General features: G+C 35.2%; 1 protein-coding gene and 1 pseudogene across 1 annotated transcript; both read left to right on the forward strand.

Moving 5' to 3' along the window:
* Positions 1–1,561: 1,561 nt before the first annotated feature.
* LOC127095799 (peroxisome biogenesis protein 7-like) lies at positions 1,562–2,144 on the forward strand (annotated as a pseudogene).
* Positions 2,145–3,007: 863 nt separating this feature from the next.
* On the forward strand, positions 3,008–4,282 carry LOC127095806 (DEAD-box ATP-dependent RNA helicase 31). Its single transcript, XM_051034445.1, has 5 exons — positions 3,008–3,024; positions 3,094–3,097; positions 3,185–3,415; positions 3,631–3,813; positions 4,055–4,282. Exons 1-5 carry the CDS (start codon positions 3,008–3,010, stop codon positions 4,280–4,282), a joined length of 663 nt encoding a protein of 220 aa, XP_050890402.1.
* Positions 4,283–13,222: the final 8,940 nt, after the last annotated feature.

Below are 13,222 nucleotides of genomic sequence, written 5' to 3' on the forward strand. Positions count from 1 at the left end.
TTTTTAATTAAAATAAAATATATTCAATAATGTTTATTGTATTTCACTTTTTTAAAATGATAATATTTAATTGAATAACAACTCACTTTTTAAAAATAATAATATTTGATTGAATAAAAATAGGTGATATCACCCAAGAAACATATGAATCAAAATTAAGCATATTATTGACCATACATTCATTAAGCAATATATATTTTTGGTTGTTAAAGCTCTGCACATTCAAGACTAGATTTGAAGGGATAAGATGAAAAGTAAGTGGTTCAAAGATAGTGATAGTAACATAAGTTATTTAATAACACATTTAAATTGAGGTATGTCACTAACGAAATTTCAAGACTTAAGCATGCTAATAGCTACCTGGAAGATTGAAGATTGAATAAAATCTGACTTGGTGGAGAGATCTATTCCTAATACCATAACTTATGTTGATAATGAATTTAGTGTCACAATTTTACTTATGTTGATAATGAATTTAGTGTCACAATTTTTTGATCAAAGTTGAATTTTGCCTAACTTTAACTTTATAAATGTGTCTTTGATACTTAAACACCATGGAGCTAAATATTTTGAGAATGTTAGACCTCTTGCTCTTGCCTATTTCAAATTTAAGATCATCACCAAGATTATTGCACACATATTAGCCGCTTCAAATTCATCCCATTGCAGGTAGAGTTAGGGATAAGATATCCACTTTGAAGGGCCATCTTTTGTCTATAATGGAAAGAGTTCAACTTGTGAAATCAATGATACATGACATACTTCTTTATAACCTTGGAATATATGAATCACCAATTTCTCTTCTCAACAAAATTGACTCGGCTTAAGGAACTTTGTGTTGACAACTATGGGTGTAAAAATGTAAGTGTAGTACATTATGCCAGCAAAAATTCACAAGTGGTTAGTGATTATTATCGATCCAAAAATATTATGATTACCAAATCAAGACTAAAAAGATTATAGTTATTATTAGGTGGCAATTTACATAATGTAAATGAGGGGTATATGTGATGTGATTGAGTTAGTTGTGCAACAAATATAAAACAATTTAAATTAAATTAATAGAAGAAAATATAATGATAGAGACGGTGAAGCCCTCCCGAATCTTTTTCATGTGTTTAATCTTGACTTGAATCTATAACGAGTCTTATTATATAACAATTATTTTTAAAAAATATGCTTAATTGCATCTTTGATCCTCATATTTTGTCTTTTTGTTAGTTTTGATCCCCCTATTTTAAAAATTATATTTTTAGAATATTTTTTAAGTTTTGTTCTGAATTTTAGTCTCCAAATCAATTTGAAAATAATTTTTGAGGATGTGGTGCTTGTTCTGATGATATGTCAGTTTCTATTTGTCCAAATATATTTCCAAATCACATTAATTCATTTAAAATTAAATTATTTAATTTAATTTAATATCAATTCAATTATTTTAATAAATCTAATAATTAAAAATCATAATAAATAAAATATTGAAATTGTTTTTCTTCTTGGGAATATAAAAATCTTTAATCTTACTATGCACACAATTATCTAACACCCACTCTTTCACTTAACCCAAACCAAATCCTTAAACTCACATGAAACCAAATCCTTAAACTCCGTCAAACTCTACGTCCTCGCTCTTTCTCCAACATCAAACCCTGTCTGCTCCTTCCACGAACACAACCGCAAATTTCACTCTGCTGATTACAACCTTGTTTGTCGTGACTTCTTCCTCTCCGCGTCATGGGATGACACTGTCAAATTATGGACCGTATATTGGTCTACCTCCGTTCGCATAATGTGTTTACTCCGCCGTTTGGAACCCTCGTCACACCGATGTTTTTGCTTCTTCTTTCGGTGACTGTACTATCTGAGTCTGGGACATTCGTGAGGCAGTTTCCACCATGAATGTATTATTGTCATTGCATCGGTTGATAAATCAATTAAGGTTTGGGACAATAGGAGTTTTAGGATTCTAATTTCAGTGCTTAATGGACATGTGTATGTTGTTAGAAAGGTGAAAGTTTTTCTGCACGTGCCAAATTTGAGTGTCGTGTTCTTATGATATGTCTATTTGTGTTTGGGATTTTATGGTGGAGGATGTTTTGGTGAGTAAATATGATTATCATACCTAGTTTTCTATTGGGTTGATATGAGTGTTCTTGTTGAACACTACGCCAAAAACTGGAATAGACAGCGCACCTTAGAGGGCGCTTTATTACAAAAGCGCACTCTAAAGTGAAGCGAAAAAATAAGGAGCGAACAACTGGAATAGACAACGCACTTTAGAGGGCGCTTTTGTAATAAAGCGCCCTCTAAGGTGAAGCGAAAAAATAAGGAGGAGATAGAGGGACAACAATACATGGCGCTTTTTAGAAAGCGCCCTCTAAGGTTACCCTTAGAGGGAACTTTTAAAAAAACGCTCTATAAGTCCATATGCATTTCCAGTTTATAAAGCGCTTTTGGAAAGCCTTAGAGAGCGCTTTCATAAGCGCCCTCTTAGGCCCCCTTTAGAGGGCGCTTTTTTTCCACAAGCGCCCTCTAAGGTCCCCTTTAGTAAACATTAAAATTATAACATACTGCGCGTTTTATTATTTCACTCTCTGTTATTTTCGTTCTTTTTCACGTTAGGGTTCTCACTGCTACGATTTTCGCTACTTCTAAGGCGTTCTCCTTCCACCTCTGTTAGATCTACGACGTTTCCTTCTTCTATTAATTCGTTGTTAGCTGTTCGATTTTGACACCATAGGTATTTTTCTAATCTTCATATTACTTGGTTTCTCTTCTGACGTTCGCTATTGTTCATTTTTGGTTTCATTTTTCTTGGTTCATACATTTATTGAGTATTCTCAACAATAATTATTGTGTTGCAATGCTAGCAATGGAGACTAGGCATTATGGGTTAAATTTCACCAACTGTTCCATTTGTTTCTCGATGTAGAAAAAGGAGGCAGCAATATCTAAAACACCTTCTACCAATCAAAGGTACTCTATACTATTCTGAAGGAGCACATTGCAGATGATGTTGACTACAAGGTTTGCTTTCTAATCTGCAACCAACTGTATTTTAATTTTTTCTCTGTCCTTTCACTATGAACTGTTTAGATTAGTATTTTGGATTAGTAAACTGTGATTTGACAACAAAGTTTAACTTTTACAATCATGTTTACATGGATTTGGAGGATATGTAATGTAGCTATTGGTTTATCAGGTTCTTGTTTTTTGCACAACCGCTATGGTCACAAGACTTGTTGCTGATCTCCTTGGGGAGTTGAACTTGAATGTGAGAGAAATCCATTCAAGAAAGCCTCAGAGTTATAGAACCAGAGTTTCTGATGAATTCCGGAAGTCAAAGGGTCTCATCTTGGTTACTTCGGATGTATCTGCACGTGGAGTTGATTATCCAGATGTTACTCTTGTTGTACAGGTATATTTGGATCTCCTTCCTTGTTTCACTTGTGACTATATTACCAGCATGCTCGTGTCCATATGAATTTCTGTCCTGTTTAACGCATACTCGTAAGGACACTCAATACATACATTTGCTAAAAGTGCAAGCCTTTTTGATTATGATTTGCCAAATTATTTAACGCTTTTATTGATTTCAAATTGTCATGTTTCTTCCATTTCTACAATGAACAGGTTGGTCTACCGGCTGATAGAGAACAATATATACATCGACTAGGTAGAACGAGGCGAAGAGGAAAAGAAGGGCAGGGCATACTGCTACTAGCTCCTTGGGAAGAGTTCTTTTTAGCTACTGCAAAAGATTTACCTATTGGGAAAGCTCCGGTCCCTTCAGTTGATCCTGACACTAAGAAAAAGGTATACTTGGATATACAAGGGAGACAATTATTGATTTTCTTCTAATACTTTAGCTAGTTTTTAGACAAACAAACCAATATGTGGAGCAACGATTAGCTACGAGTTTGGCAGGATCGCGGTGTGTCACCATGATTTTGGCAAAAGCTAAATTTTAAAGCTTTAGCAAAATTACAATGCCACCTCGAGTTCATTAAACTCACTGTGATTCCAACGATGCACTTACATTTTAAATTGTTAACAGGTGGAAAGGGCTCTATCCAATGTGGAGATGAAAAATAAAGAAGCAGCAAATCAGGCATGGCTTGGTTACTACAACTCTAACAAGAAAGTGGGGAAAGATAAGTATAGGTTAGTGGAGCTTGCAAATGAGTTCAGTCGATGCATGGGGCTTGATAGCCCTCCAGCTATTCCTAAGCTTGTCCTTGGCAAGATGGGTCTTAAAAATATCCCTGGTTTACGTTCCAAATAGGTTTCCATTCAATTTCTGATAACAGTCTTGTGAAAGAGAGAAATGTTCTTGAATTGAAATGCCCCCACTTATAGTTTGATTTTAAGACTTGAAACTTCTAAATTTCAACTATCATAGTAATTTTTTCTGTATATTTTGTACTTCTAGATGAATTATCATTTAACAAGTACTGCAGAAACTTCAGTGCCAGATGAATTTGTATTGTAAATCACTGATGCAAACTGTCTAAAATAGATATTCAATCATTAGTTTATGATTTAAAACATATACCTCGAATTGTTTTATATTTTGTGTGTTGAAAAATGATAAGAATATATTTTGATGTTTTTGCTTTGGTCATTCCCATTGTTATTTTATAATATTTTGTGTGTTGAAAAATGATAAGAATATACAGTTTTAGGTGTACTGCTTCAATATACAGGTTGTCTAAAATAAATAAATAAATATAGCGCTTTTTAAAAAAAAAATTTAAATAACCACCCACTTTAGAGGGTGCTTTCCAAAATAAGCGTCCTCTAAACCCTTTAAATTTCCACTTTAGAGGGCGCTTTCCAGTAAAAGCGCCCTCTAAACCCTTAAAAGTTTCCACTTTAGAGGGCGCTTTCCAGTAAAAGCGCCCTCTAAACCCTTAAAAGTTTCCACTTTAGAGGGTGCTTTCTTTAAAAAGCGCCCTCTAAAGTGGCCCTTAAAGGGCTTAAAGAGCCACTTTATAGAGCGCTTTCACCAGGAAAAAAAGCGCTGTCTTTACCTATGCCAGCGCCAGATTAGAGGGCGTTTTAAAGCGCTGTTATAGGCCAAAAAAAGCGCCCTCTTTTCCCTTATTTGGCGTAGTGGAAGGACTTATTGCTAGTACTGGTTGGTATGAACTTATTGGTTGGTATGAACTTTCTTATGTTTCCAATAGGTTTTTTGAGTTACAAGGTTAAATGATTGGTGGGTCTCTCTTGCTATATCAATGCTGAGGAGGAATATATGTGATGTCAAGGAACCCAGAAATAGATAAATTGTGACCCATATGAACCCAGAAATATGAGAAGAAGGAGAACAAGTTCAATGTCTCTTTAATGTTCTATCTATTCTGATTTTTAAGTACTTGATTTATAAGAATAATTGAATTAAAATTAAATGAAATGAAATAATTTAATTTTAAATGAATTGATATGAGGTGGAAATATACTTGGGCAAATAGAAATTGACACATCATCAGAATATGCACCACATCATCAAAAATTATTCTCAAAAAGGTGAGGGGACTAAAATCCAAAAAAAAACTTAAGACCAAAAATATAGTTTTTAAAAGGGGGGATTAAAACTAAAAAAAAAGAAAAATAGGGGGAACAAAGTTGCAATTAAGCCTAAAAAATAATTACACACACATTCTCATTGCGTGACCGGCTTTGTATGATTATAATCCTCCAATGTCTTGGGTGAAGTCACAACCAACAAATATGTGATCAAGCATAAAATACTGATGTCACAATTAGGTATGCATTATGTCTAGCAATCATAAATAGTCTCCCACAATTATTCGTTTATAGATTGATAAAAAACTACAGATATATGTGTTCCTCCTGCAAGGGCAGGGAGACTCAGATGCATTTGTAGGTGTATAACAAATACGATGGTTAGAGCTTGCCCACGGTGGTGAGAAGCCTTCTACGATGGTGATTTGTGGTGGTTTTAGGGACCTGCTCATGTGAGATGAGGGGCCTTGTCATGGAATAATGTGCTTAGGTAGAAGCGTATATGCAAGTGTGATATGTATGGCTTAAGATCTGTCCTTTTCCTCCCCTTGAGGAGAGGTATATATAAAGTCCTCGTAGGCCTGGGGTTTTCTTAGAAAGGGTCACCACCTACCTAGTCAATGATGGACCGTTGAATACCTATTTCCAAGGGGGAATGGGTTAGTTAATGACTCTAACTTCTCTCTCTCAAGGAACGTCTTATCCCACATTTCCCACGATTAGGAGGCAAGAAAACCTTAGGACGAGGTGATACCCTCCCTAGGGCGACGTGTTGTCAACGCCTCTCATGAGTGAAAAACTTAATATGGATCATGTCTATAAAATTTAACATCAATCAGAAATCATTAGATATGTTAAAGAGATTGATCAAAATTAACCATTTTGACAAGCTTTCGTAAGGTGTTAATTTTTATGCATCTCATTAACAACTCAAATGATTTTAGATTGAAGTTAAATTTTATAAGCATGATCTATATAATAGTATCTTTCAATCCAACAATTAATTTTGTTATATGAATATTGTTAAGAGTCCCACATCATACAATATATGGCATGAACATGTGTTTATTAATGGGGGAAATCCTCACTTTACCAACCGGTTTTGTAGGGTTGAGTTAGGTCAAACCACACATTATTAACATGGTATCAGAGCCTGGTTTAAGATCTGGTGGGCCACCTACTATGGTTTTCGTTATCGAGCCACCCACCATTTATTTCCATGCTCCAGATGTCCAGTTCTGGGCGTGAGGGGGTGTGTTAAGAGTGCCACATCAGACAATATATGGCATGAACATGTGTTTACTAGTGGGGGGCAATCCTCACTCTACCAACCGATTTTGTAGGGTTGAGTTAGGTCAATCTAAAGATGGTTTGGTGATTTCTCAGCGGAAATATGCTATGGATATTTTGGAAGAAATGAGTTTGTTGAATGCTAAGCCAGTTGATACTCCTATGGATCCAGGTGTCAAACTACTATCCAATCAGGGGGAGCCTCTATCTGACTCAGGAAGGTATATAAGATTGGTTGGAAAGTTGAATTATCTCACAGTTACTCGTCTAGACATTTCTTTTGCAGTTAGTGTGGTAAGTCAGTTCTTAAACTCCCCTTGTCAGGAACACATGAATGTTGTTATCCGGATTCTGAGATACATTAAATGTGCTCTAGGAAAAGGTCTAGTGTATGAAAATAAAGAGGTGTTATGGTTATGTATATGTACTTGAGTGTTAGAGTGATAATCTTGTAGGCCCCACTCCACCGCATCGGGAAGTCATGATCCACCATCATCATCGTTCAAGATCATCATTTTTCCAACTTCATTTTTTTCTGTTTCCGAAACAAACTAGTGGCACCGCCTATGGGAATCGACATCTAATTCCTACGATTTCCACGAATTAACGATTCCATCTCTCAAACTTCTCAGTTTGTAAACTCCTCCAATCATCAAAGCAAAAGCATCCTCGATCAAACTCAAAGATCTATCACGTCTTATTTCAAAAAAGCTTGATCTCAACTTTATATCCTCAAATTTCTAGAGCTTCAATTCTCATAATTTTTTGTGATGGCTTGATCTAAGGCTACCAGGTCTGCCACTGCGGATGAAGCTGCATCAGATGCTCTAGCAACGAATAATACTCCACCTCTTCCTCCACCTATTCCTCTACATCTATTTTTAGATTGATCTTAACAATTGGCCAAATCTATCTAAATTACTCCGATAGATACTCATGATTTACCTTAGGTTACATAACTTAAAGCCTTGTTTGGCCTCCATGATCTACAATAAAACCTCAACATACAAGGTGTTAACGAACTTTTGAATGACATGTTCAACATTGTTCAATAGTAAAATTCACGCTATTGGAGTGAGGCTTTAGTGCTTGGAAGAAAGTCTTCATAATGTTTTTTCCTGCAAAAATACAATTCAAAAGGTTACTTTAAGGAAGTCTCGTATTTCCATTCAGGAGCCAACATAGACAAAGAAAGACAAGGTTCAAAGGTCGAAGGATTGACGTAATAGTATGAAGCATTAAACTCCCCCTCATAACCTAGAGGGTGAGTGGGGCAGCTGCTCCTTCCCCCGCTCAGACAGAAACTCACCCGAATAAGGTGCAACCAAAGCACCTGTTGTCAATATGATTCTTAGAGAGCGAGATTCTGAAATACATGGAGAAGCTTTCCAATGTGAGGGAATATGACGGGAAAGGAGATCCCGACGAGCATGTACAACTCGTGAATGACCGTCTGAGTTACTTTAGTACCAATGACGCATTCAAGTGCAAGCTGTTTGTGTTAACCTTAGTCTGGTCAGCATGATTGTGGTTCAACGGTCTTCCTAACGTAAGTATCAATTCATGGGCGGAATTCTTTGAAAGATCCTCCTCACATTTCATAACCCAAAATGACTGAAGCTTCCTTGAGCGGGATCGTCGAAGGAAAGAAAGAGACTTTATGATCTTACCTTGATCGATTTACACATGTCTCAGTCGAGGTAGAAGGGACCCATGAAGGTCTTCAATGTTGGATATTTGAGAATGGTCTTTTGGGAGACCATCCCTTCAGACATAAGTTGTTAAAGAAGAAGGTGAAATTCAGCAGGAAATGTTAACCATGGCTAAACCTTACACGATCCTGCAAAAAAAAGCTAACCACATGTTTTGAAAATTCTGCCTCCATCAAGTCTCACTCTATTCGCCAGGCAAGAAAGGGGTTCCACCAGCATTGAGATGATCCAGACCAATGTGTGATGGTGAAGTACGACACATATACCCCCTAATGGTATCCTGAGAGAAAGTTTATCATGATTATGTGAGCATTGAGATTCAAAAAGTAGAAATCTGACCTCTTTACCTCGTTAGAGAGATACCTTGGACGAATAAGTAAAAATTCTACCGCTTTCACCAAAGCCGTGGACACAACACCCACGACTACATCCGATTGAAGGATTTAATTAAAGGATTAATCAAGACAGGATGACTGTCCAAATATGTCAATGGGGTAAGTATGAGAGAGAGGAATCAGCTAAAGGTAAATCTCCATAAAAAATCGCAGAAGTTGGTACAAGCGGAGGAAGTAATGAGGAAAGCAAAGGTAAACGCCCCTACATAGCCGCCATAATCGGGGGATCACCCTGAGTAAATCTACCTCCAAAGGCACCATGAAGAGGAAGATCTAAGAGATGATGGCTGTCTACCGCAAGGATGAAAGTACATCTGCGAAAATCCCCGATTGACCTATATTGGGGTTCTGAGACGCAGAGAAGATCATAAGCATCCCCTACGTAATTTTTCCCTTTGTCATCATTACTATAGTGGGACAATTTGACGTATACGGAATCCTAATCGACAATGATAACTTATGTGATATCATGTACTTAGATTTGTTTGAGAAGATAGGGCTAGACCGAAACGGCTTGTTTCCGCACAAAGGATATGATCTCAAGGCGTTCAATGAAACCACTTCCCTCCTTAGGAGTACATGGATATGATGGTTTCTATTTGTAACATAAAGGGCATTGATCTGATGTCGTACACGGGTCAAAAACGAGTTTAAAAGTGTAGTAAAACGGAAGCAACACTCGAATGTCGTATCACAAGGAATGTTGAATGTTATACCAAACGAAAGAAAAGAATGGGGTTTTTAAGGTTCAAAACTTAAATTGAAGATGATTAAAGGTAAAAGCAAAATTGATAAATAAACTAATCTATTGTATCGATTTTCGACTTATCATCGATTCTTATAATTTCAATTCCCTAACGGATTCAATCCCATTCGATTACAATACCCACTAACAAGCGCAATTGGTATTATATGATGTATGTTCCTAATTTTCGAAATAAGCAGACAAATTTAAGCAGAGGTGAATTAAGCAAACGCGACTTAATCAAACACGATAACGAAAAAGCTACGCTAACATGATTATTGTTAAGGATCATACAAATAATTAAATTTAATCAAATATATCCTATAAGAAACAATTGAATTAAGCAAATGAAAGTAATCGAATTAAGCAAACGAGTTTATAAGAAGAATTGAAAAGAAATTGAAATTAAACTGAAATTAATAAAAACCTCAAAGTGGAATTCGAATACAGCTGATCAACTCTTTGGGAATTAGCTCTCCGTGGTATTCAAATGCCATATTCTCTATTTCATGAATTTTTAATCCCCCCAATCCTAAAACTACTAGGTTGTTTAAATAGAGCAAGGGAATTTGGGCCTAATAGCAACCGACCCGAAAAAAATACAAAATCGGCCCAAAAACTAAGTATTTTCTTAAGTCTGGAAATAAAATGAATTATTCGACTCTTCTTCACTCTGAATCAGATTTTGACTTCAACATGAAACTTTTATCTTATCCTCTCATATTTCCAACGCATATTAGAACGCATCAATCTGATCCTCGTAGCTCAAGTTATGATCTGCATAGTAACAAGATATCAAATAACTATTTATGCTGAAAATAAAGTACGAAAATAAAATAAAACCAAAAATAAACTTAAATATAAAAACACACTAAAATATCAAAAATAATAGAATAAATTATAGAGTTGCCTAAGTAGAATAGTAGAATAATATGTATCAAAATGCACCGATCAAATTCCCCCACACTTGGACTTTTGCACTCCGAGCAAAATTATTAGTTCAAAACTTAAAACAGAAAAACAAGAACAAACAAAACATGCAATTCCAAAGGTTATCAAGATACAAGGTGCAAGTAAAATTCTAAGTCTAAGCTTCAAGAATATGGTGTTAGTGAGCAACTTCTTGTGACATTCAAAGAAGATAGGAAAACAAATTACTAAAGAGTACATCCAAAAGCAGTAAGATCCTCACAGGATAAAATTCACTCAACTCTCAAGTGTTTAAGTTAATTGTTTACACTCAAAGCACAACATGAAAGTTAGTACTACCATAAGCTTGAAAAGACTCTAACATCCACAATTGAAATACATGCACACAGGGATCAAAAGGACTTTTATTTGGTTGTAATATGGCCAAGGTAAGGGTGAGATAAATCCTAAGGGGGTACTAGGCTAAAATCCAAAGAGACAAAAGAGACTTGAAAGAAACTGCGGGAGTTGAATTTACAAAAGATTTCATTCACTTCAACAACTCTATAGCAACTATTTTCTCTTCTCTTTTCTCTTTTTATTCTTTTTTCTTTTCTTTTTCAGAAGGAGTATATATTGACATGTATTGACATCCTTCTATTTTTTCATTCATTTTTTTCTTTTTCTATTTTATTTTTTTATTTTTATTTTATTTTTCTGGCAATTTCTGAAATATTACAAACATAATTATTCAACCCCACACAACTCCAAACAAGACTCTTTCAACCCTTTGAATAAGGTGATAACATTATTTTTCACTTCTTGGTTTGTAATGAGTTTTAAACAAAAAAAAAAGATAATAGGCTCAAGAGGGTTTCAAACAAGAGATGATATTATTTCAGGGTTGACTTTTTGGCTAAATGGCTAAAAAACAGAAAACAAAAAAATTGCCTTTATTATATCATTATGCACAAGTAAATAACAACATAAACAAGAGTCAATTCAAGTTCTAGAGACTAATAGACATGAGTGAATCACACAAGAAAGAAAGAGATGGATTTTTGTATGTTATCCATATAAGGCTCAAAATCTCACAAGGTTAATTGATCTACCACAAATGATGTATACTTTAGAGTTTAGTTCTACCTATCATACTAAAAATGCAGAGTAAATTTTTCACATCACACCACAAGACTTTAGTCAAGAGAACTAAGAAAAATATCCATAATTGTAACTCAAAAACCAAAGGAAAAACATGCATTTTTTTTTAAAGAAAGCAAACAAAAACCAAAACAGAGAAAAATTGAAAACAAAACAAAGAAAACAAAACAAATAAATGGTTCCTTCCCCAAAACTTAATACATACATTTTCCTCAATGAAAGAGCATAAATATAAAATAAGAGTGAGAGAAAGGAAAGAACACACCCGAGGAGTCAAGGTGGATAAATGATTGCATAAGCAGCATTTCACAAAGAGAGCTCTTTTACAATCTCTTCTTCTAAAGTCGGGCTCTCATGGAGTAGCTTTGGATAATGTCCATTGAACTTGAAATTTTGATTAATGTCTTCGCCTTGTATTCCAGGATCAAAGAAGTGTCTTCATAAGTAAAAGTGTTGAATAGGCACGTGAAAGTTATCTCCTTTTTCAGAACATCAAGAATCAAAGAATTATGGGGTTGTCTCACTACTTTTGTTTCATCTTTAAGTGAGGCCCTATGCATACATATGGATGGGCTAATATCACGAGTGTCAACCAAGGTCCATCCAATTACCTTCTTATGTTTCTGCTTAAGTTGAAGCTTTGATGAATAATATGAATCCTCGGGAAGTGGTCTAGACTCTAAAGAAGGTGGTTGTTCAATGGATGATATGTTTGGAGCAGTCGGGATGTGAAGAGCTTCAACTACATAAACATCTTCATTTACATTATCACCCTGCAAGGAAACATCAATCTCAACACAAGCAACACAAAGGTTAGTGTTAGTACAATCATCACATGAGTAAATATCATCAAAACCAGAAAAAGATGGAAAATTAGCTGAAAATAAATCAGAATAAACTTCATCAACAACTTCAGAGAACAACTCTATTTGAAAAACAGAATGCTCTTCCTCATCAATCTTCTTATTTTTCAGTACTCTTTGTGGAAAAGGGATTGGTGATACATACTTTTTTTCAGCCTCAACAACAATAGAAAGTTAAGGTTTATTTTCAAGTGTTACACTAACAATTTTTTTATTTTTTTCAAGGGTTGATTCTATAACTTTTTTGGATCTCAAGGAAATTGCACTCACATTATGGTCTTTTGGATTAACTACTGTTTAGGCAGGTAGTGGATTCGATCCTTGAGCTTGTTGCATGACATTCATTGAAGTGGCAAGTTATCCAATTTGTATTTGCAATGTCTGAATACTAGAATCTGTTCATTGCAGAAATTAGAGACTATTTATAGCCATTTTCTTGACAAGTTCCTCTAGTGAAGGTTAGAAAGGTGAATATGTGGTTACTTGTGGAGGGATATATGGTGGTGGTGGTGGAAGGGGTAGCATCAACTGTTTCACTAAAGAGGTAAGTTCATCAATTATGGTTTCTAGAGCTTTGTTGGAAGAAGAAACCTGAATCTCATTCATACCTTTTGCTTGGAC

The sequence above is a fragment of the Lathyrus oleraceus genome, chromosome 1 (genome assembly GCF_024323335.1).
Source record: "Lathyrus oleraceus cultivar Zhongwan6 chromosome 1, CAAS_Psat_ZW6_1.0, whole genome shotgun sequence".
Lineage (NCBI taxonomy): Eukaryota > Viridiplantae > Streptophyta > Magnoliopsida > Fabales > Fabaceae > Lathyrus > Lathyrus oleraceus.